The 25,301-nt window shown below is 39.7% G+C and overlaps 1 protein-coding gene across 1 annotated transcript in view; it reads right to left on the bottom strand.

The window, feature by feature from the left end:
* The window catches only part of dopey2 (dopey family member 2), a 34,216-nt gene extending 9,311 nt beyond the window's left edge, over positions 1-24,905 (bottom strand). The window contains exons 1-28 of the mRNA XM_015400459.1: positions 24,742-24,905; positions 19,315-19,491; positions 18,825-19,006; positions 18,570-18,740; positions 16,360-16,549; positions 16,143-16,241; positions 13,277-13,400; positions 13,057-13,166; positions 12,363-12,474; positions 12,158-12,278; positions 11,924-12,043; positions 9,368-9,476; positions 8,977-9,207; positions 8,613-8,908; positions 8,139-8,533; positions 7,024-7,295; positions 6,786-6,938; positions 6,577-6,677; positions 5,219-5,409; positions 3,547-5,131; positions 2,192-2,291; positions 1,898-2,089; positions 1,682-1,804; positions 1,436-1,570; positions 1,293-1,348; positions 1,105-1,209; positions 935-1,001; positions 666-825 (exon numbers count right to left, since the gene is read on the bottom strand). Coding sequence (XP_015255945.1) covers positions 666-825; positions 935-1,001; positions 1,105-1,209; positions 1,293-1,348; positions 1,436-1,570; positions 1,682-1,804; positions 1,898-2,089; positions 2,192-2,291; positions 3,547-5,131; positions 5,219-5,409; positions 6,577-6,677; positions 6,786-6,938; positions 7,024-7,295; positions 8,139-8,533; positions 8,613-8,908; positions 8,977-9,207; positions 9,368-9,476; positions 11,924-12,043; positions 12,158-12,278; positions 12,363-12,474; positions 13,057-13,166; positions 13,277-13,400; positions 16,143-16,241; positions 16,360-16,549; positions 18,570-18,740; positions 18,825-19,006; positions 19,315-19,452 — 5,638 coding nt within the window. The 5' untranslated portion in view covers positions 19,453-19,491; positions 24,742-24,905. The remainder of the gene's footprint in view (positions 1-665; positions 826-934; positions 1,002-1,104; positions 1,210-1,292; positions 1,349-1,435; positions 1,571-1,681; positions 1,805-1,897; positions 2,090-2,191; positions 2,292-3,546; positions 5,132-5,218; positions 5,410-6,576; positions 6,678-6,785; positions 6,939-7,023; positions 7,296-8,138; positions 8,534-8,612; positions 8,909-8,976; positions 9,208-9,367; positions 9,477-11,923; positions 12,044-12,157; positions 12,279-12,362; positions 12,475-13,056; positions 13,167-13,276; positions 13,401-16,142; positions 16,242-16,359; positions 16,550-18,569; positions 18,741-18,824; positions 19,007-19,314; positions 19,492-24,741) is intronic.
* Positions 24,906-25,301: the final 396 nt, after the last annotated feature.

Genomic DNA, 25,301 nt, shown 5'->3' on the forward strand with positions numbered 1-25,301 from the left:
ATTTCTCCTGTTTGGATTTGGAGGATACCTGATGTATCTACCATAACAGAGGATGTTGGCTGTAATTTGGGCACTGATCAGGCTGCAGCTGTTAACCCGCTCACAAAGGCTGTGAACGAGCAGGATCGGGAGCTGAGCCGTATGCTGGGTGCCATTGAACGCAGGCTGGCTGCAGTGGTTGAACTCAAAGGTGAGATGGGATATCATTTTGGATGTGCATGCTCGCTTCAAGGCGAAAAAGCCGAATAAATTAGGAATATTGGATTTGCCATATGGAGTCAGCAAGGAAAGACGCACAAACTGCTTTATTGTGCGTCTAATTATCTGAAAACAAGACTTTTTAAGTCTGAAGTTTTGCTTAGAAATGAATTCGATTAACCTTCTGGGATTGTTTAAATCCACAACTTTCCACTGTAAATCTTCTTTTGTTTTCTCATTGTTTTGATTATCTGTTAGCTTAAATTTAAGGGGGCCTAGCCTTAAATTAAACCCACTAGACTTTTCCTGAGCACCACCTTAAAAATGAATAAATGCATTTAAGACTGTACGCAAAAATCTGACTCTGTATCAACTGGAGAAAATCCCTTCACTAGAGTATTTTTGTGTGTGTTATATTTTGTCTACCTTGCTATCAAGTATTTATTGTTTTGAGAGTGTCAAATTACCACAGTGATCCCCGTCCACATCTGCATCATCTGGTTCTTCAGCTTCTGGGCAAATCTGTGATTGCACTTTGACCTCCAGGCTTCGGCTGAGCCAGCTGGTCTGCTCTAAAGAGGAGCCTGCGATCCCACCTACTGCCTCCAGGATCCGCTGAGTCACCTCCTGCTCAAAGGTTCAATCAACAAAGCCTCTTACCTTCACCTGCCTACGCTGTAAACAGGACACTAATTGCCTGTAGATGTGTGAGGAGGTGACACTGCTGGCATCTTACCTGCAGATCTTTAGAGTCTTTCTTACTATCCATGTTAGGGAGACGGTTGACAAAGTCATTGAGCATCCTGCAAGATAAAAACTGAGACTGAGGATCATTCATGAATTACTGTAAACCTTCCAAGGAATCGATGAAATAAAGAAATGCTGCGATCATAGATGAGAACTGACCCCAGCAGCAGGAAATGTCCAGGTGGCGCCAGGTTGAGCTGAACAGACTCCCTCAACAGGCTAAGGAGAGGACCAACGTTTTCCTGTAGAGCCTGAGCTGGAATGCTACAAACAGAAGCACAGTTCGGTTAAAAATGAACAAAAAGAGAATAACATCAGATATTATTGAAACCGACATTCATCCTCACCTTTGGATGTAAGCATAGCTGAATTGTAACATGGGAATATCAACCAGCGTTGCTTTCTGATGGAAGGAAAAGTAGAACATCTGAGGTAAAAAATAATTCGCAGTAAAAGCCTTTCAAATCTTTATCAGATTCTTTTTACGTACCTGGTCTCCTTTGATCTGATGTGGTCTTTTCACAACCTCTTTGACCAGGTGGAGGACAGTTTCTGTATTCAGGGTGTGCAGTGATTTTATGAGCTCCACAATGATCAGACGAGCCTCACTGGGCACAGGTAAAACCTAAAAAACAAAACAAAAAACAAAGATAAAGACAAGAGAAAGCCCCAGAAAAAAAAAAAAAATTCAGCTCAAGATATATAATTTTACTTTCCAACACGGTGTGGTTCTTACTTGGTTTTTATGTCTCCTTTTGCCTTTTCTGTTACTCCAAACTACTCCTACCGAAGCCATCAGCTGAACTCCATAATGTCCCGTTAAAGGGAGCAGAAACTGCAGAATCCGCTGCCTCAAAACCTAATAACACACATTTATTGAATTCTCCTTAACAGTAGGTGCAACAAAACAAATTAGTCTTAAAACACGGTCCAACAACATGCACCTACACACCTTGGAGCTTTTGAAGTACACAGAAGTAGAAGCATGTTTGCTGCTGTGGCCGGAGTCAGAGGCACGCTTCTGTATCTCCTCCCTATAGACCACGCCCCACAGCAGCGCCATGCAGCTGAGCATGTGCGGCAGCGCCTCCAGCACAGCATTGCGTGCGTTACGGACGTCCACAGGATCACATGCAACCAGAGACTGACAGAGAGGAAATACAGTTAAAGAAAAGATAACTGACATTAAAGGATAGTAGATCAGATTAGCACGTCTTAGCTGTATGAGAGCGTAATAAAGCCTTACCTTTTTGTTGTCGAGGAGACAGTAATGTGTGATGGTGGTCAGGCCTTCCAGCAGAGTCAAAGGGTAGTCGGGGGCGATGTTCTCCCTCCTGCTGGTAATGCTGACACACCAAAATAAAAGTATTAGTCAGAGCAAATTTAAGTAGATTCTTAATAAGTTCAACAGCTGCTTCAATGTGTGCTTTGGTTTAAAAAAAAACATAAAAAAAACAACCCTCAGATTTGTTAATGAAAAACCTATTCTTTATTTTGAAAAAGAACCTGGAAGCTAAATAAATTTTCAAATATACCTTTATGGTCTCCCGAAATATATTCAAATTTATTCACCTTGTTTTGTATTGTTTTTTCTCCCAAACTTAGTTTTGACACCTTTTCAATTTTCAAGAAATCCCCAATATACAAACTAAACACATCCTTTAACCTTAAATGTGGGGAGGATGTTCTTTTTCCAGGTGGATCATCAAAATAAGTGATGCTCCTAATTGTCAATCATTCTGGTGATATATTTACATAAGGCCATCCTACGTGCATGTCCCCCATGTAGCTATCTTTTTCTGCGTATGTGTACTTTCAGGTGTATTTGTGTGGTGAGCTATGGTTTCAGCCAGTCAAGCTCACCTTTTTCATCGGGGGTCTTTGAGAATGGCAGAGGGTTGTAAAAGTGGAAAATGTGCAAATCTTCTTTTGGAAAGTAAGCTTGTATGAGCGATGCAAAGAGCAACTTTTAAACAGAGTGTGCATGAGGAGAAATGAGCTTGTGCATGCTCTTGCACCCGTTTAATAGATGTTCCCTCTAGGGAGCGGGTACAGGGTGGTGCATGAGTGCATGGGAGGGGCGGATCTTTTAAAAAATTAGGGAAAATCCTCCACTTAACCTTTAAGAGTTTCTATAACAAAGTTCATGGATGTTTTTGTAGAAAAATTAAATCAGTTATCATTGGATTAATCCAATAATACAACTAGTCCTGTAATGAAATGTTTCCAGCAGACCATCTCTGACCATTTCTCAGTGGGTTTTATGTGTTGGTGAAGCTGATTAAACTCTAACAGTAAGTCAGCGAGAAATAGCTTTTATAGACCCTCATATTACCTAATCTACCAATCTGAATGAGGTTTTTACAATGAATCAGAGGTCATCAAGCATGTCTAATAATTGTGTTTTGATATGATCATGATGTCTCCATCCCTGTCCATGAAGGTTAGATTCTAGGCCAATAAAATCAGCCGTGCGGTTAGCATTGATCCAAGCGGATCATCACCAGCCTTCCAAATTTAGCAGAAAAAGATTCTTCACAGCCTTTTGTCATTTCCACAGTTTACACATTGATCAAGTCTATTTATATTGAATTTATCTACCTGTGATTGGTCCTCCCTCCGTCATGCTCGTGGAGCTTCACCAGCTCATCCATGTTTTTGCAGATCTGACTGATGAGCGGGGACACAATGATCCCTAAAGAGCGTCCCAGGTATGGCAGAGAGGAGCACAGCAGCGACACCCAATGGGGGTGCATGGCGTAGCCGTACTGAGGCTGCAGGGCTCTTGCTGCTGAAGAGACAAACATGCCCTGAGCTGTGATGGGGTGGCTCTGGACATACTGGGCTGCTTTGATGGACTGCTGGAAGAGGACGGCGGTTTGCCACTCGCGGGCCAGAGGGGTGGAAGCTGTTGCAGATTCACGTAGATCTCCTGGCTGGCCAGAAGCTCCGCCTACTGCGGCTGCAACCCCACCAGGCCACACATGGTATTCTAGCACTATGAGAGCCTGGAGCAATTTCAGTAACTCTATTTGTAAGGGGTACTGCTCCTGCGCCCCTCCTGCACCCAGATTGAGAAGACTTTCCTCTGACAGGCCTCCTTGCTCATCTAGCAGCTCAGCTCCTTTGGATGAAGCCTTGTCTGCTGCCTTCTGGCTGATGTACATGGACGCAGACAGGGAAAGCAGGGCGTATTGCTGCACTTTGCAGCATGTAAGCAGCTTGTGGATTGAATCCAGAGTGGCTTTGCTGCATTCCTGTCCTCGCACCATGAAGGAGAGCTGGTTCACAATCCGAGTCAGCACCGTCACGCTCTTCACCTGGACCTCCCTGTTGCCCTGCAGGTCCAGAGGAGTCAGGCTTAGATAGGACGGGTAGTGAGAGCGAAGAATCCGCAGGCAGAGTGACACCAGCAGTTCAATGAGTAGAGAGGGGGGGACGGAGGGGGAGGAGGCTGGAGAGAGCAGGCAGCCGTAGAAACACTTGCCATCCTGAGCCTGCTGGTGGCGCTGCAGCAGGTTTGAGACCAGGTTTAAATGTGCAGCAGAGCTCGTGTCCAGTGACGTACAGCACAAGGCGTCCACCAGGTGGCACTCAGGGCTGCTCCTCAGCAGGCTGTCTAGCAGCGCCAGTCCCTGGAGGAGGCGGCGCCACCCGCCTGCCACAGGGTACAGCAGCACATGGCGGAAGAGAGAATTGATGGCTTCTCTCTTCTCACGTTCCTGCTTTAACAGGCGAGACCTGGCCATGGCCTCCAGCTCTAAATCCTCCTCATCTTCACTCGACAGGGAATCAGACGCCTGTGTGCGCTCAGACTCTACCCTGCGCAGGCCGTTCACCAAACCCCCATCCTCAGTGCTGCTAGGTGGAGCAGAACCTGAACTGGAGTTCTCTGTGGAAACTTGAGCCCCACTTGTGTCTGCCGACTCAGTATGCTCACTTTCTGCTTCCTCCTCTTCCTCTTCCTCTTTAACCTCATCTTCCTCCGTCTTCTCACTCTCACTCCTCGAGGCCGCTAAAGTCTCAGTGGGCTTTTCTGGCTCTGGTCCATTCTCCAACTCAGCCCACAGAGCTTCTCGGTCCACAACATTCAGGCTGCTTAATGTCGTCACATCGGCTGCCGCTGCGTCTGAAGACGCCCTAGAACTTTTAGCCGAACTTCTACTGTTTAAAAGCTTCAGGTTACCTTGGAAACAAAAAAGCACATCAAGTTTTAAAAACCCACAACTCTGAATACCAGCAACAGTAACAAAGCATAGAGTAGTTTGGTTACCGGCGCTGAAATTCTGTTTAACGCTCTGGATGGAGCAGCGCTGGGTGGACGGGTGGAGCAGCAGCAACAGAATAGGCTCCAGGATTCGTATCACGTCATTCAGAGACAGAGCTCTAACCAGCCAGCACTGAGCCGCCGCGCTTATCGACCCATCTGTAGAGGTCAGGCTGTCCACCACCACACACAGAGACCTGAAACACCACAGAGACAAAGATAAGAAAACAGAAAAACTATCTAAATAAACTACATCTTCTCAAATGGCTGAAAAAAGCACAGTTTTAAAATTATTTACAAACAAAATATAAAAAAATGTTTTATGTGTGTGAATTCAGACATCCTGGTGGAACCGTCTATAATTAAAGGGTTTGTCTCTATAAGCTTCCTCACATCAGAAGCTTGATGCAATAAGCAGGCGCCTTGCCTTCTGAAGGTTGCAAGTTCCCCCAACGCCTCGCAATGTGTCCTTGGGCAAAGCAGTTAACTCCAAGCTGCCTATTGATCACTGGAAAAATAATCTAGAAATAAGTACAAATTTCTTAAACTAAGTGTATTTACCCTTAATTTGAGTAGGTAAATGAGAGGATTTTTCCAATGTAATGAGTATGCAGTTGTGTTTCCTTATTTTTTATATAAATTGTTCCATTGGCAAAGTGTCTCTTTTACCTCCTCAAGAAGAAATGCACTTATTCTAAGAAAAAATTACTGATCTAGATTTCAATTTTTTCCGGTGATCTGATACATATACTTCTAAAAAAATATATACTAATTGTAGTAATCAACAAGAGAAGGGGGGGATGTTGAAGACAATTTAATATTTTTTTTCCAAAGCCATCTTAATCATAATTTTATTTAAAATAAAAAGGCTTTTCTTTGTGTTGGTCATCAAAAAAAAAAAATCCCAATAAAAATGATAAAGGTTGGATTTCTGCAGGGTAATTCTACAGGTAAACTATGATTGGTTTATTGTAAACTATAAAGTGAAAGGGTTTTTTTTTGTTGCCTTTTTTCAGGGCAAAGTTCAGCTTAGAGCTAAACGTACTTCTGTAACCTCTGAGTCACAGCTGTAGCTACAGAAGCATCGATCAAGCAGCCTCTACTTGGCAGTGCAGTGACCATATTTATTTGTTGATTTATTAATAAAGTTTACCAATTATGATGTCTAAAAGCGGCTTAGAAAAATCTGAAACAGCAGTGTAGACAAAAAGGAAACCAAAGCCTTCTCAGACATTAAAAAGCTCAATGATTTTTACATTAGCAGCCCAGAAAAAAATAATTCAACAATTTCTGACAAATTATCGTACACAAATGAATTTCTATTCACTTCTAAATCAGCAAAAATTGCTCCAGGAAAAACTGACCGGTCAAAGGATCGACTTAGAGACATGGTCCTGTTGCCCTGAATCTCCCTGGTCAGGTGCCACAGCACAGTGAAGCGGTGCAGAGCTTCCAGCCGAACTGCCTGGGAATCAAAAAGCAAGCAGACCTTTGGTTTTCCTGATCATGTTTTCACACTGTTCCCTGTTAGCTTCATCCTCCCATCTAACCATAAATGATATTCAGAGTGAACCTTGTCTTTATGCAACAGCGCCTGGCAGATGATGTCCTCACAGACGGACGCTGAGGGAGCCAAACAATGCAGCCGGTAAAACAGATCCACACAGGAAACATGCTGCTCTCTCTGCTCTGTGTCCAGCTGACTCCACAGAACCCGGGACAACCTCTAACAAAGCCAAACACACGTTTTAAACATGGGGTTCAGCAAACAGTTTTAGTCACTTCTATAGCTCCCTTCCTGATGATCCTACCTGGAAGAAGTCTGTGCTTTCCTCTAAGGCTCGTAGCTGGACTGGATAGATGGGCGGCACGCTGACCATCTGCAGCCGCCCACTCAGGGGGTTGGTATCAGAGCTTTGGTAGCGCCTGTGCTTGTCCTCAATGACCAGCGCTAAGGACTGAGAGTGGTTGATGAGCTCCAGCAGGGAGGCCAATGCTGTGTGCTGAATGTTGTGGTCCCTGGACATGCAGCACAGAATCATCAGGGACCTCAGCCACACTGGTAAGCTGTCCATGTCACTGCCTATAATAAAGGGGAAAAAATAAAAACAGAACATTTATTTGTGGATAAAGACATTTCCAGGTATTGTTGATTAACAACAATTTACAAAAGTGTTCTTACTTGCAGTTTTTAATGCTTTGCACATTTCAGTCATATGCACAAACAACCTTTAGCGTGTTTTTGTTTGGAATATTATATGGCAGACCAACAACAGGAAGTGCAGAACTATGGGGTGTAACTAATGGATACAGAGGTTCCTAAGTAATTTTCTAATGGGAGAAATGTGATTTTTCTCTATTTCTCTATGTCTTTAATAAAATAAGTGCAACAAACCACATCAAGATTCAGCCTATTAAAAATGCCACTGTGTGCTCTCTGTCAGTATATATAGAGATTAGCTGTGAAAGCTGCAAATGCTGAAGGTCACAGAGCTGCTAAAGGTTTGGGAAAGTGTAAATATATATCAATCATTTTGGCAATAGGAACCAGTCCCAGTCTATATCACATAGTTCATCTTATGTCCTGCAGCTACTGTTCAGATCAGTGCAAAATGTAAAGTTTTGACCAACTTGTAAAAGACTAAGTGAGACAAACAGCTAAAAGAAAATGTAGAAAATTTGACCTTTTTTGTCACAAATGCATTTCTTGGGCTTCCACAGTTCGCAGGGACAACAGTTGCATTGTTTTAAAAGCAGGCTTCACAGGTTAGATTTAGCTGCACCTTATTTCAGATTCTTTCAGATGGGATGTTTGAAATAAAAGATAGTTTTAAATGTAATTTCTATTGTTTGTCTTTTTTAATTATGAAGCTAAAAGGGGAAAAAAAAAATGTGGATTTGTAAGTGCCCATATCCCCGTGCTGACCTGAGTGTCCGAACATGTCCGTGTGAAGCACGAGCATCTCTTTTTCAGTCAGGTAGACGGGGAAGGTGGTGCTCTCCAGCAGCAGGTTGCAGGTGGCGACGAAGGTCTGTCTGCAGGCCTCAGAGATCTCAGCTCTTCCTCTGGGCATGTAACCAGCGGCCCAGTCCTTACACTCTGCAGAGCAAGGCTCCTTCTTCTTTTCCATGGAGGAAACTGGGAGCAGGAGCTCTGAAGAAACGCGGGCTTTGAGTTTATTCGGAGTAAACAGCTCAGTCAGTTTGTGTTTAATCTCTCGTCCTCCTAACAAAGACTTATGATCCACAGAGTTGACGACTTGGTCGAGCTGAGGCTCTGGATCCGGACCTCTAACATCTTCCACCTGTACCATCAAGTACCTGAAATTCAAGTCAAGTAATACAAAAGTTTAAAAAGGCCAGTTAAAGCTGAAAACTTTCATCCTGCCCTGAAGTTTACCTTGTAGTTATGAAAGCCAGGATATCCTGCAGACACTGGGTCATGGCTTCTACGCTCCCTCCCCTTCTCCAAACTCCATCGCTGGTTTTGCTTGTTCCGTTGTGCTCCGTGGTTCCGCCTAGCTGCAGCTGCTGCTCTGAAGGTGAAGCGCTGATGCCCAATCCACTGTCTTCAGACCTCAGTGCTGAGTAAACACCGTTTGCAGGCTCCGCTTCACCTCCTCCATCTTGGCTCAGCTCCTCCCCTTCCTGATGTCCATTAACGCTTGCATTTTTCTCCCCCTCGCTGCGTAGATCCTAAGTAAAGAGCACTTTATAAGCATTTAAAACACTCTACACTGGCACAGACTAAATCCCCTCCTCACCTTTGGAATTTCCTCGTCTGGTGGCGGTGACTCCACCTTGTCTGTGTGGCTTCCTGCATCACCATCCATGTAAGCCACAGGCATCTGGATCTTACTAAGGACCTTGAAGCAAGCTCGCAGCCCCTGTGTGATGTCATCAGGGGAAATGGAGTCCATGTGGCGGTGTAGGCTTTGCAGCATGGTGCAAAGCATATCGGGGAGGAAAATGGACTGAATGTCGGCGTAGAGTTCCTGTGGAAAAACACAGACATGCGACTCTTTGAGACATTTCTATAGAGGGATTAACTATTTTTTGCTTTAAAGAGGAACTAGGAGCAAATGTATTGGACGAATGCTTTTAGTTTTGCATGAATTCTGTCTTTGATTTTCAAAGAGTCTTTTTGTTAATTACCAGAGGGAGAACATCCAGCAGGAACATGATGAGGTTTGACATTTCTGTGACGGAGGGAGCAGGCTGACAGTACTTCTGCTCCACTGGCATCGGTGGATCACCTTTGTCACTGAAATAAAAACATAAATACGACTTTGATAAATGTCACATCAATGTTCTGTCATTTGAAAGCAGAAACCACATGCTAACATAAATGCTATAAATGCTATAAAAACTAGTTTTTCAATAGAGCCACTTTGCCTCTGAAAAGGCCAGTTGTTGTATAAATTTGGACTGAAACAATTAATTGGATTAATCGATTATTGTAATAGCATAGTAATTCTCAACTAATTTAGTAATCAATTAATCGTTAACTGGAGTATAGAGACTCTGAGACAAGAATTTAGCTGCCAGAACAAGCAGTAATCATACCAAAACCAAAAAAAAAAAATCAATATTTTGCATTTAGGATGAAAAAAACTGTTGAGGATTTAGCAATGAGTATGAATCGTGTTCAAAAGAAAGACATTTGGACAATGACAGTAAATTATAAATTATAAAGTAAATTATAAGTAAAGTATAACTGAAAATTAGGATTATTGATGATTCTAAATATTTTGGCGAGTTTAAGCTTTCAGCAAAAAGATGGAGATTTGTAAAGCCTGATTAAAAAAAATGGGTCATGAAAAAAAAAACATGAAATAATGATGAAATACACAAGTTTAGGAGTTTATCCTAAGTAATCTATGGTCTCACCAAAAGAAGTCAGATATTCATAAAATAAAAAATCTAATGCAAGACACGTTGGCAAATAGCTGAAACTTGTAATTTGTCAACGTTGCCATGGAAATGAAGCGGTTTGGAGAGGAGATGCCTACGATCACCTCAGGGTAAATTCATATTTACCACATTTTGAGAAGAAGCAGAGGAGCAGACATGAGCTTGGTAAAATTTATAACCACATCATTCACCATGTCAAACACATCGGTGGAGAAAACACAGGATCGACAGCATGCTATGCTAATTTTGTATTTTTAGCTACAGTCAACCTATAGTTAGATGAGGTTTTGTTATAAATGGTTTCTTATAAAATAGTTTGACATGGCGCTCGTGTATAAATTCCAATAAAGTAAATTTAAACTGCTGTGAAATTTCAAACTGTGAATCTGTGTTTTATTTCTCTGCGACTTAAACATCTGCTTGCCTGACGAAAAGAAAGCACATTTAAAAAAATTTAAATTAAATTACAAAACTAAAAGTATAAATTGGGCAATGAGATTTTCAATACAGCAAAATATTTTCATTGTAAATTAATTCAGTTTCAATTTAGGGCAATTCATTCAGTCACAATACTGCATTTTATTTCTAACTTGCATGAATACAGATTCAGTTGAACAATTCAAAATCGGTTTCTGATGGTAAAGCTTCTGTCTTTAGAGCAGGGATGTCAAACTGGTTCCAGAAAGCGCCGTGTGGCTGCAGGTCTTCTTTCCAACCAAGCAATAGCACACCAGACTCAATTCATCTCATCAAGTCATTGTGTTCAGATTGAACTCACTTAATGAGATGACTGGAGTCTGGTGTGCTACTGGTTGGTTGGAAAGAAAACCTGCAGCCACACGGCCCATTCTGGAACCAGTTTGACACCCCTGCTTTAGAGCTTCCTCTTCTTCAGACTGTGGTGCAACAACAGAGCATCTTCAGTCACAGGCTTCTTAAGAGCTGTTGTAAGACTGACAGCAACAGGGGATCCTTTCTGCATAATATGCACAATGCTTCATTATATGAGCTACAATGTCATTTAATTAGCTCTTGGATCAATTAAGTATTTTTTGAATTTTTGAATTGGATTAAATCAATTAAGCAGGCATGGCCTATCAGTAAAAAACAAAAACAAAAAAAAATATGACCTTTAATATTCAAAAGAAGAAAACTCAAACACGATCAAATGTAATTCAGCACATATGAAATCTCTTAAAATAGTTTGATATGATGGATCTATTTGCATATCAACTTGAATATTACTATTTTCTTTCAACATTTTTATTTTGTTTTTCTTACTTTTTGGTATAGACTGTCCATACAGATGCAACTGACTATGTGGGAAGTATTATCTTAAAACCTTTTAGCTGTAATTGACTGCAAACTTGTCTCTATAAGTGGTTTGAAGAGTTTTTTAAAATTAGCTTAAGATGATACATTTTGTGAGTTGGTGAATTAAACAAAATTCTTATCACTATATAACAATTCAACAATAACTATATTATACGGATATAAACAGCTCAAAGCTTGTTATTTAAAAATAATAATGGGTAAAATAGCTGTGATGCATAAACGTCTGTCTGGTATTTTAGAAACGTGATGTCAGCGCATTTCAATTTACTTGAATGCAGAGCCTAAAATATCATCCAAAAACTATACTTTTTTGGTCTTTTAAATTTGACTGATTTATTTCTATCAGTTTTTATCACAATAGAAAACTTCACAGTTTGTTTCCCTGTGTGTGTGTGTAGATATCCATCTGTTTCTATGGTAACGAATTACTATGGAAAGAAAGATTTGGTGAGATTGACAAACCTGAGAGACGTGCAAAAGCATCGAGTCATGTATTCCCAGAGGTATTCACTGTCCAAGGAGCTCACAAGCATGTTCACCGTTTTTATGATCTCTGATGCATTCTTGTTCTCTTTTACTTTACTGTTAAAACAAAGACAAAGAAAACATGTTTTTTTTCCAGATTCAACAACAAATAGCAGTCCTATCAGTTTGTGCGAAAATAAATCTTTTAATTTCAGAGATTGTTTGTCTTACCAAGCGAGCTGGTTTGCTGAATGTCCAGACTTTGTCCCGTTTTCCTCTCCAAGCATCTCCAGACAGTATCTGTGGAAAGCTCTGACCACCTCCAGCATTACACAGCCCAACACAGCAGGACCTGAACAGGTAAAATAAAACATATTCCTAAACAGTCTATAAACAACCCAGCATCTAAAGGCTCCGTCTGTCCAGCTTCCCCCACCTATCTCAGGTTTATCCAATAGAAATATGATGATGCGAAAGGGTCTGAGGTAGGAGATGACGCTTTCTGGGTCACTGTCCACTTCCTTCTGTCTGAGGATGTTAATCAGAGCCTGCAGAAAAACGTCCCAAAAAATTCATGTATGTCAGTGAAACCAATATGGCTGACACACAGGGAAAAAGACCAAACACCTCGGCTATTTTGATTTTTTTATAGAGGAGTAGAGGAACCAGCATTCTAACAGAATACCTTAATACAGTTAAGGTATTAACTGTAAAAGGTAAATGCATAAAGTACACTTGAGTGGACAGATAAAGATTTCTTTATAGAACAAAGATATATATATATATAAAGATTTCTTTATAGAACAAAGATATATATATATTTTTTTATACCGTTATACATTCCCAAGGATCTATAAAAATCATAATTCATGCATGAGAGGGTTAAATATTTATTTTGATGGAATATTCTTTTAAAGGTCTGACCTATTTTAACATATCAAATCTGTTTAGAAAATGTGTTTTAGTCTATTTAGAGCAGAGCTTGTTCCAATGTTTTTTGCTTGTTCATTCTTAGCAAATCCAGCCATACATTTAGTTTATACGACTTATAAATGACAGAACAAAGTACAATTTGAGTACTATTTTTACCTTTTTAAAGAAAAAAAAAAATGAAGTAAATAAATTGCTACCTTCACGAGATAATCTTTGGAAAAAGTGTTGAAGTAGAATGTGGTGTGCTCCTCCATGGTGGTGGAGAGAGTGGGATGAGGTGCCACCATCCCTCCTTTAATGTCTGTGCCTGAAAGACAGAACCCCAGAAAGACAATTTTCAGCAAAAGGAAACAAAAGGTTTTCCTCCTAGATAAAAGCTTGTGTTTGAGTATTAATTAGTGTCCTAATTATAAGGACCTAAGAGCCAGGCGTAGAGGCGTCTGTTGAGGGACATGTCCCTTCTGAGGAGAGTGAGGGAGGCTGCAGACACCACAGTGATCATGTCTTCATCACTGAGGGCGATGCTGGGCTCTGCTGGGTCCTAAACCAACAACATAGAGAAGAGGATCACTTCATTTAAGGATTTTAAAAAAAGTTTAATCAGCATTTTAAAAGAGGGTTCACAGGAGGAAACCGTCAGTACTCCTCCAGACTGCATCTGCATCACAGGGTGAGCGAGAAGGTGAGTGTGATGGATCCTCACTGCGTCCACGCCCACAATCAACACACTTCCTCGCAGACATGATGCTGAATCTGCTGTGACTGCAAACCTTTTTTTTTTCTTTTTTATTTGGCAGGCAGTAAACAGTAGCTAGGATAATTACGCGATTATAGACATTTTTTTATGCAGGCCGGGCGCCTCCATGCGCATCACAGGACACTGACTTGTGACATTTCTTGGGCATTACCCTGCCGTGTGTTATGCATAAGTTAGGCTGTTGTTGAACATAAGTTCTGTACTCGTTATGAATACGCTATGTATATGCCCAAAACTGAAAAAATACATAGGAAGTTCAGCGTATGCCAGCTTTTCAGGAGATTCTGGGACTTTAGGCATACGCTGGGTAAATCGGCAAGGTGTGACATGGGCTTTACAGATGTAGGTCAGTAAATAAAATAAAATAAAAAAGCATTTGCCATTCAAGGAGAAAAAAGTGACCTCTCTGGTGCGGAAAAAAAGTTAAAAACAATATTAGATGCTTATCAAAATTAGGCTGGAATAGGAAAACTGAAAATTAAATAATTAAGAAATGATTTGCTTAAAACCCAATTTTTTAAATTAGCTTTTAATTCTGACTAGAATAATACTGTCTGTTAGATGTCATCTTTCTGTGTGCTCCTTTCTATGCATGTATCCTGTATGTTTTATAAATGTTATGTATTGTTTTTATGGCTTTGTTGTAAAGCACTTTGGGTACCATTTGGCTATTGTAAAGGGCTATACAAATAAATTTGATTTTATTTGATTGTTATCCTCTCTTTGCTATAAAAAGCCTCAAATCTACAATCATTAATGATCTTAATTCCATTGTCCAGGATAGACCAGGAGAGCAAGATAAAATAAAGCCACACCCACCATTGATAATAGATCTGACAGACATTAACAGGAAATATGCAACTAATTTGCTATTTATTTGTAACTCTCTGTGTAGACTTGTTAATAATTAGATTACTCCCACTGGTTATAATGTACCGGTAGGTAATTAATAACAGGGAATCCATTGTGATGAAAGGAAGCTAAACCAACATCTTAGAGTAGTGTGTAGCTTTTAGGGTTGACACAATATAAANTGGGCTCTGCTGGGTCCTAAACCAACAACATAGAGAAGAGGATCACTTCATTTAAGGATTTTAAAAAAAGTTTAATCAGCATTTTAAAAGAGGGTACACAGGAGGAAACCGTCAGTACTCCTCCAGACTGCATCTGCATCACAGGGTGAGCGAGAAGGTGAGTGTGGTGGATCCTCACTGCATCCACGCCCACAACCAACACACTTCCTCGCAGACATGATGCTGAATCTGCTGTGACTGCAAACCTTTTTTTCTTTTTTTTTCTTTTTCTTTTTTATTTGGCAGGCAGTAACCAGCAGCTAGGATAATTACGCGATTATAGACATCTTTTTATGCAGGCCGGGCGCCTCCATGCGCATCACTGCCCCCCTCAGGACACTGGCTTGTGACATTTCTTGGGCATTACACTGCTGTGTATTATCCATAAGTTAGGCTGTTGTTGAACATAAGTTCTGTACTCGTTATGAATACGCTACGTATATGCCCAAAACTGAACAAATACATAGAAAGTTCAGCATATGCCAGCATTTCAGGAGGTTCTGGGACGTCAGGCATATGCTGGGTAAATCGGCAAGGTGTGACATGGGCTTTATAGGTGTATGTCAGTAAATGAAAAAGAAAAAAAGCATTTGCCAGTCAAGGAGAAAAAAGTGACCTCTCTGGTGAGACAAAAAAAGATAAAAACAATATGTTCTCTTTGCTATAAAAAGCCTCAAATCTACAATCATTAATGATCTTAAATCTGTTGTACAGGATAGACCAGGAAAGCTAGATAAATTAAGCCACACCCACCATTGATAATAAAGTTTAGATCTGACATTTACAGGAAATATGCAACTAATTCACCATTTATTTGTAACTATCTGTGTGGACTTGTGTAGATATCTGTGTGTTATCTGTGTAGATCAGATATCTCCCTCTGGTTATAATGTAGGTAATTAATAACAGGGAATCCATTGTGATGAAAGGAAGCTAAACCAACATCTTAGAGTAGTGTGTAGCTTTTAGGGTTGACACAATATAAAAATGTAAAAATCAATATCAACACCCAGAAATATCTTCTATACTTGATTCCATTTTCCAACCATGATGATAAAATAATGTCAAATTAAATGCATGAAAAATATTTGTATTTACTTCAAAAACCCCTTTTTTAAGCTCAATGTAAAGCATGCTTTCTAAATTAGTATTGAATCTGAGCATTTTGAGTAATGATACTTTTCAGATTATCAATATTTTTGACAGCCCTGGCAGCTTTCCTTTATCTATTTTGTATTGTAATGGAGGTATTTATGGAGACCTGATTGCGTTTGTTTGTTTACGTCACATTTGACTGCAATAATCTCACTGGGAAGCACTTTGGTCCCCTTTGTGTAGTGTTAAATGTGCTATTTAAATAAAACTAAGATTGACAATAACTATTATTTACTTGTGTAAAAGCAGAGAGATGATAGAGTAAGACTTAACATGGATAATCAACAATCTAACCTACCAGACATGTAGCAAATGGGAAAAAGTAGAGGAGGACTTCCAGCATGTTCCTCTGCACCAACACATTTGAATCTTGCAGAGAAAGACAGACTGATTTTATCTAGAAGCACAAAGAGAGAAAAAATAAGCCAATAAGTCATAAGCAAAGTAACAATTTGTTAATTATGTTTTGATGCAATCCAGAGCATCCAAGATTGAAGAGAAACACAAAAACTCACCACTGCACGGTGGCCGTAGCCTAACATGTGGGCCTGCTGAGTCAGTGGGGCCATACGGTCAAAATGTGTGACTACGAAGACAGAAGCGGGCAGCCGTACCATTGGGGTAACCAGCACGCTGCCCCACAGGGCACCGAAGAAGACCTGCTGACCCACTAACAGTGACAGCTTGACCAGCAGAGCATCGGTCCTGAATGTCAGAGAACAGAAATCAACAAATTAGTACGACCTCAGACCTTCACTCTAACTTCATGGAAAATAAGGTTGGTATTCATTTTGGGGTTTTCATGAATCAACAAATTGTGTTTAATCAAGCTTAAGGGTTGTTTTCCTTTGGTGTTTCTGAAAAAACGCATGTATAAAATATCCAAATCAGCATATCTTTATTGTAAAGGTGGACAAAGCAGGATGGATCTCACAAAAACACACCTGAGGTGTGGTGCAGCACTGGCTGATTCCCCCTGCTTTCTGAAAGGATTCATTTCTATTTAGAAATGACAAAAACTGCTATTTTCTGACTCCATCCCTTGCTTTCATGGCTCCTGACCTCAGCATCCCTCCTCACCAGGCGGTATCAAACTCTTTTTTTTTTATAACACTTCAACATCACATCAATAAATGTATTTACCCTCAATTTGAGCTCATTCCATCCGCCGATGGAATTAATATTTTTACACTTACAATAAAATTATTAAATATTAAGAACTTGATGTAAGAGACCGCAGCTGTTTCTTCTTCTTTTAAATATAAATAGTCTCTTTTCATTTGCAAAGTGTCTCCCTTACCTGCTCAATTCAGGGAAAAAATGCACTTATGCTAAGTAAAAATTTAGAGAAGCCAGTTAACCTAACAGTCATGTTTTTGGACTGTGGGAGGAAGCCGGGGTACCTGGAGAGAACCCATGCATGCACAATGAAAACATGCAAACTCCATGTAGAAAGACACCAGGCCGGGAATCAAACCTGGAACCTTCTTGCTACAAGACACCAGTGCTATTATTAATTAATTATTAAAAAACTGGGCATTGTTTTAGCAATTTCATTGTGCTTAAAGAAATAAATAACACAATGGTGACCAAAAATGGGCATAATTTTTTGTTATAATCTGACAATCCCAAGTCAACCATAAGTAACTCTGAAAGGGAACTCAGGACTGTATTATGTTCAATTGTCATTTGTAAACAGTTCAATTACAGGACAAGTTCACAAAAATATATACATATGGTAAAACAGCACATTGCTGTTTGGTTGCAAGAATACTACGACACCAGACATCTACTTGGTGGAGTAAAGATGACAAACGCTGCCTTAAGCAGAGCTGTAAAACTGAAGGAGGACAGCTGGGCTGGTCTGATTGGGGCACAGCCTGTTGAGATGTGAGGATTTTTCAATAAACTGCCTAAAACCATCAGTTTAAAGTCCATAGGCTTTACCAGCATATGGTATGTACTTTCTCTTTAAAGATACAAATTTTATTTACTTACACTTTTAATAGTTTCTTTGCTCCATTTTATGTCTTTTATCTTTGAATTAAATTAATAAAGACACATTATAAGTAATGTAAATGCATTAGGCATATTGAAATAAATGTGTCACTACAGATTTGAATTTTGAACAAAACTACAAACCAGGAAGCATTTTCAAGTCCTAAGAAACACCCACTCCACCTGCTGCCACTCCTTATTGCTTTGCTAAGTGCTCCAACTCATACAGAGCTGTGTGCTAAAGGTGTGCTCTGCTATCTTCTGATTCTCCGCCGCTGTCTGTGTGGTCAGCCACTGTACTTAAACTTGAATTTTACCCATGCTGCTGCAGGCTGGGTGATAAATAAAGCAACCATTTAACCATTCAACCTTTTCATTGAGTGTCTGCTTTAAAGAGAGGGAGGCAGCACCTAAATATGGAGTTTGTAAGAACAGCCCTCTGGGGCAGACCCAGATCAGCCTAGAATTGCTTTTGGAATGACACAAAATCAGCTGTAGAGCTCTGCTTGGCAGAGGCCTATCTGGTTTTCCTCCCTGAAATGTTTCATGTCCAACCTGATCTCAGATTACGCAAAAGAGGAGAATAGACTGAGGGACAGACAGACAGACACCCTGGGTAAATTGTGTTTCAAAAGTCTATGTCAAATGATCATAAACTTAAGATTTAAATAGTTCTGACTTTACACAGTTGCTTAACATAAAAAAGAAAAAAGAAGATTCTACATACCTGTCATAGACCTCCAGTCCTTCTTCCAGACCCGGTAAGAGTCCAGTTATGAAGGCCTGCAGACTGGGAAGCAGAGCCCTCTGCAGTGGGAGATAGTAACGCTCATACAGGGTCAGCAGCACAGGTTTAACAGCCATGGCTGCGTGGCCCAACAGTGGGAACAATCCGGAGCTGGAAAAAGAAATAATTCATTCATGAAGCGATGGTAAGATCAGTTATAAGAAGGGCTAATTGAAGAATATCCAGGTTCTTTACCTGTAAATAAACAGATCCTTGGCCAGCCATTTTGTACCAATGATTTTAAAGATGACCTCGTACGTCTCCAGGGCCTTGAGGTGCACTCCGCTGGGCAGAGCCGGGTGGAGGCACTGAGCCAGACGCTTCCCTATGATCAACCTCTTGGGTAGGAGAGAGTAGCGGAGGTTACTTTGAAGGGCCTGAAAATGAAAAAAAAAAGATTTATAAGTGTCATCAAACATTTAGAAAACCACCCTTTTCAATCAATCTCCACTTTCAGGGGGATTTTTTTTTTTTTTAACCCAATGGGACTTTTATTCCTCCCAATAAATGATGACAAGACTTAAAAAGCACAGAAAGAAGAAGTGTAACTAGGTCCACCTCACCACTAACCTCAGAGAACTGAAAATCATCTAAATACCAAAGAGGAAGCTGTAAATCGCAAGTTAATGCAACAAAACAAATCAATTAAAAGGCAGATAAGGCATCCAGAGGCTTCATGCTGCACCTTATTGAGCTTTCCCAGAGAGGAGATGAGGTCCGCCCATTCACTGGACGACTCAAAGTTTCTCAGCGCCTTCTCGATGACCGCTGCATAGTTACGGTAACGGTAGTCATTCTGCAGTTCCAGCTCCTCGGGATCCATGTTGCACCAGTTTGATCACACCATGTTTTTGGAAAACATCTGGCAGACAAAATAAAAAGAGGCAGAAAGTCAGTCATGTCTGAAATCTGCTGGATAGCTCTCTGCCTGCAAGGCTTTTTTATTGAAAATAAAATTATTGAATTAGCTCCGAGACAGAGGACAGAAAGGAGCTTATTCACAACCGAATGCAGGATGGCTGACTGACCTGTCAGTCAATCTGGAGACGAAGGAATCCTAACATCTCCTGCTCGCACAGAGAAAAACAAGCTGCAGGGAATCACTTACAATGAGAGTAGATTAAAAAAAGTTTCTATAGTGAATAGAAAAACTATATATACAGTAATATAGTGATATAATCTCAGAAGCTGCACAACTAAAAGTACTGAATATGACAAGAAACTCTGATGATGAGCCGATATCTCCAGCTACTGTGGGCTGATCAGATCATACCAGCTCCTACATCCGCATTAAAGGGGGTCAACTTTATTAGGGGTGGGGATCAAGGAGGTAGGATTAAAGGGAAGCAGACATCTGGAGTCTGAGGGCTTTACACTTTATTAGATGAGCAGCATATGCTCAAGATAAAGCGGGGTAATAAAGTGCTGAGTGAAAAATTCATAATCAATGAAAAAGACCTAAATAATCCCAATATGACTACAGGTGAAAACCCAACACTTACTGAATAAGATTTCCCCTGACTGCTGCTCAGTTTCCTATATCTGCAATTTTTGATTTCCTTACGCATCTTTGAGCTGCCTGGACATTAGGACGTTCCCTGCCACCTTAAACGATGCTCAACTTTTATCATCAGCTCATATTTAACCATAAGGAAATTAAGTCATGGTAAACAAATAGTGAACATTATTAACAGGATATCCCTTGTAGCCTCTTCATGAGTTTTAAGCTGTTTTTAGGGGTGAACCCACTGATCAGCCTCAATATCCTTTAGTTTTGGAGATCAGTGATCGGCCAACACTTAGATGTGAAAACAATCTTTTCCACTGATCTTATCTACCTCTAAGAAGATCTGAAAATCCTCCATCGCCAATGCTCTAAATTTGGATTTATATTTGAAATGAGTTATTTTAGAAGCTTTTATTGTTTCATGGGTAATGATTAATGTCTTTCACTAAGATAAGATTGAAATATTGAAGGTTTCTTGTGATCTTCTAACAACTGACAGTGTCAATAAAAAAAAAATCTGTATAATTCAAATTGAATGTCTGGCTTTTTAAATATTGGGAGTCTGTGATTGGCCAGAAACCTGCAATCGGTGCACTAGTTATCTTTAGGCATAAATAGTAATTAATATGAGGGTAAACCAAATTGTAAAACAAGAAGTTTCAAAACTGAACAGCATTTTTCAACCCTACTCCAACTGTTTAACGACATGTAAACAAGACAGTAGAGTGGCTAGAAATGTTTTCAGCTGCATTCGTTCAACGCCGACAAGCTGCTTTGCGCTAAGATTAGGTTAGCTGGAAAAAACAACAAAATAAATAACTTTTCCCTCCCAACAATAAAGAAACAAACTGTATTGTGGAAATAGGACCTGTTTCAAACTAACAGTTTGGAAACTGTAAGGAGCGTGACTGCAGGCTAGCTACCGCACCAGATAGCCCAGCTATTTAGCCATCTAATACTGCTCGTTGGACTACCGTTAAAATTAGGGCTGCACATTTTGCAAATCGATTCATCTTTCAATAATTTTTTGCGATTAATTGCTTAATAATCAGATAGTCAAATATTCCTTAAAGAAGACTTTTTATTAAATTAAACCAGGCGAAACTAAAACTTTTCCACATAAGGAGTTCTGGATACATATTGACAAAGAATTTTTTTTAAAATCTTAAATGCAAACTGTATGTAAATTTTTGTCACAATTTTGGTATAATTACTGCTCTGTGTTGCTCTATAAGATAAAGGAATGTTTTAGAGTCTCTAAACTCCACTTAAGAATTAATCGATTACTAAATTAGTTGACGATTATTTTAAATTATCGATTAATCACGATTAATCCGATTAATTGTTTCAGCCCTAGTTAAAAGTCTAATTAGAGTTAAATTTACCTGTTTTTATCCATTTTTCTTTGGTCTATTTGATTAAAAATATTACGGAATTGTCCAGATGCTGTGGTATTTTTACTCATTATAATACTGTAAGAATGTCATACCAGATATTGCGTATCTATTAAGATTTAATCGGAACAACAATAAAATTAAATAATATACATCGCAATGAACCCCAGCAGGGATGAAAGGTGACAGAAAATGGATGGACAGCCCATTGAATAAAACAGTAGTGTGAGCATTTTCATGATTAATTGTGTCCACATTTATACCTATTTTATACACATTTATATCTTAACTACTTAAGAGAACAAATGGACAAACCACGATTGAGTAAATAAAAAGATAGCTGGGCGACAGGTAAGGAATGAAGCAGGTAGAGGGGAAATTATAAGAAGGTGTAAATGGGCCCGATTTGCTTGGATGTGGCCTATTTTACCTTCATTATCTAAATAAACCTTCCCAACAGAAAAGTGGGAAAAAAAAACACAGTGAAGATTGCAAATACACTCACACTGATGACTTCTTGTGATAAAACGGCAAGTGTCATAAGATGACACTTAAACTCTGGGGGGGAATCCTTATCTAATTTATTGATCTGTACTCTGTATGTTGAGAAACTTTGCCTGATGTCGACAAAAGACTTTGTAACACGTCATCAGCATAACTGTCTTCAGTTGCCAAACACACAAAGGAGCATTAAGTTATTTCGTTTAAATTTGAAGGTTTCTTCTTCTGTTATTATTTATAATAAATAAGCATATCTTCATACTGGCACATATTCACAATCTCCTCCTCAGGCACTTCATGTTCCCATGTTTTCTCAGCAGTTTCTGACACAACGGCGCTTGACGTAAAAGCAGAGATGAGAATAATCCCTTGCTTAAAATAAAAAGTAAAATAAAATGTTAGAACTGTAAATTTATATATATATATATATATATATATATTTTTATACTATTTTCCACCATCTGTGAGCCTGGCTTTTTGACAGATGCTCCTCTTCAGGTACATGTAAAACCAGCTGGACTCCAATAGAGCCTGCTTATTAGCAGGTGAAAGCTTGATAAGCAAATGCTGAGCAGCCAAGCAGAACAAGATGTGCATTCTCACTTCCCTCCCTGGATGTATCAGCAGAACTGCATTTGTGATGAATTGAAAGCGACTTCTGTGCAGAGCATTTTCACTTATATTACCGGTAATATATGTAGAGCTGAAACAATTAATAGGATTAATCGATAATTGAAATAATACATAACTAATTTACTAATCAAATAATCCTTAACTGGAGTTTAGAGACTCTAAAAGATGCCTTTAGCTGACAGAGCAACCCACTTAGAGCAAAATGTAAAAAAAAGAAAACATTTTGCATTTAAGATAAAAAAAAAAAAACTGTCAATTTTGCTCTAACCATAATTCCTCAACTGGAAAGGTCTTAGTTTCACCTGGTTTCATTTCATTAAAAAAATCTTCTTAAAGGAACCTTTTTCTTTACGATTATTAATCAATAAAATAACTGACAGATTAACCAACTAGGAAAATTATCTTTAGTTGTAGCCCTAAATATATAAATATTTTTTTGCTAGGATTCATAAGACGGATCTGCACAAAGTATTACATCAGAGTGCTGCGGCCTTCTGTCCAGGATCTCAATCTCAGTGAGGTTTTCATCCGGTTAAAAATAATAAATGAAATGAATTTGAGGAATAAGGATCAAGGGTTTTCAACATTTTTCCTTACAGATAAAAACGTGAAAATAATGATGGGTATTTAACCTTCTTTACTCTGATCTAAATGGCATCCATTGCAATCATTTGCACCTACTTATTAAACAGAATCCATCTGTGTCTGCTTTTCATTTTCATTGTGAATTTTGCTGATTTTTGAAGGTTTATTAGAGAACATTGCTGATTAAACAGGATTGCCAAGTCTAAAAAACTCAGAAGAAGAAATTTTATGCAGAATGCTTATTGACACAAGTAGGTAAGTAATGACAATGGAAAAGATTTACGCCCAGAACTCAAAACTGAAAGTTTTGTCCACTTTACCTTTTATCTAGAAATTAGGGATATTTAATAATATATGTCACTAATGGTTAGCAAAGGCTGTGCTTTGCTTGTTAATTTTGCTGTTGCAATAGTGTAGATCAGGGGTGCTCAAGTCCAGTCCTCAAGAGTGATCCTGTAACTTTTAGATACATCTCTTCTCTAACACACCTGAATCGAAAGGCTCAATCCCCTCGTCTACCCCAGCAGAGGCAAGGTAACGAGCCTCTCATTCGATTCAGGTGTGTTAAAAATTGGGTGCATCAAAAAGTTGCAGGCTAGTAGCTCTTGAGGACTGGACTTGAGCACCCCTGGTGTAGATTGACCCTGAGGTTCTGGTGCCTATGCTCTTTGGCCCACGCCTCAGTGTACATTGGTTATTGCCTGGACACCCTTATAAACATATTCCAGCTACGCCTCTGTTTGGAAGACCTCCAGCGATGCTCAGTTCAGGTGGTATCATGAATCCCACCTTGTTTAGCTGACAGAGTCAGAATTCAACTAAGAGCCAACTAAATCCTATTTTTTATAGCCAAAAATCATGTAAACAAACCTGCAAAAGCAGGTGGATTGGTCAGATCTAAAATAGGAGATATCAAAATGTGAAACAATTTACAGAAATCTATCCATTGCCTATTGCAGCATTCAAATTGCATCATGCTCAGATGGATGGAGCTAAACACAGAATAACCTGTTATAATACTAGAACTGGGATATATACAAAGCTAATAGAAACATACCTAACAAGGCAGCTGGGTCTGTTGTAAAAATTGACAGGAAAAAAATTAACGAGGGTTGGCTACATATGACTGTAGCAAAGCATGTGAAAAGTGAACTGGTTTAAGTTTCTGTAGCAGCAGATTGTGTGCTTTGAGGGTGGACCCCCTATAGCAGCTGTGTCACCTGACTGACACCACCACTACAGTAATGCTGACCATCCATCAATGAAGGATGCTATTATGTAACTACACAAACACACACCAACCACTAGGAAGATATAAGTAGAGTGTATGCGGCTTGATTATGCTATTGATTCATGTGGTTAAGCCAAAACGAGTAAAAAAAATAACAATTCCTCTGTTTTCGTACAGAAATGGCAGCTTTCAGGCTGTAGCATTCACTCCTCCTGCTAACGGTCAGCACACGCAGCAGCTATCAGGTGCATCATGACTCACCGACAACAGAAAACAACCGCAGGAGGCTTCACAACAGCGGAAATGTCAGTTTCAACAGGACCATCCTCCGAGCTGATGGGGCACAGACGGGACTGCTATCTGTTGGGTTCAACATCCGCGTAGATAGAGGTGTTTGGTAGTCATAGCTGGGCGGCGATTCTCCGACTGCTCAGCTGATCCTGAACCAACCGCGGCCCGCACGTCTTACTCTATCACACCGACGGTAGGGGGGGCTTAAAGATTTTATTACCGATACACTAACTATTTTAGTTTTAAATACAGTTATATATCACGTTAAGAGTTAAAGTACATTAATCGTGGTAAAATGGAACCAATTTGAATTAAAGCTCCTATGAAAAGGGAATCTAAAAGGTTATCAGAAACCAAACACCCCTCCAGCTTTGGTATGTTCCAGGATGTGCTATGTTGACGAACCTCTCACCTTACCGTCAGAAGTTTCATCATAACATTGCACATAAGCTGCTGTAAAATAGACCTTAATGACGGCCATAACAACTTATTGAAATGTTTTGCCTTTCTACAGTACAGTGCATGCCAGT

The sequence above is a fragment of the Cyprinodon variegatus genome, unplaced genomic scaffold (assembly GCF_000732505.1).
Source record: "Cyprinodon variegatus isolate N-32 unplaced genomic scaffold, C_variegatus-1.0 Scaffold1106, whole genome shotgun sequence".
Taxonomy (NCBI): domain Eukaryota; kingdom Metazoa; phylum Chordata; class Actinopteri; order Cyprinodontiformes; family Cyprinodontidae; genus Cyprinodon; species Cyprinodon variegatus.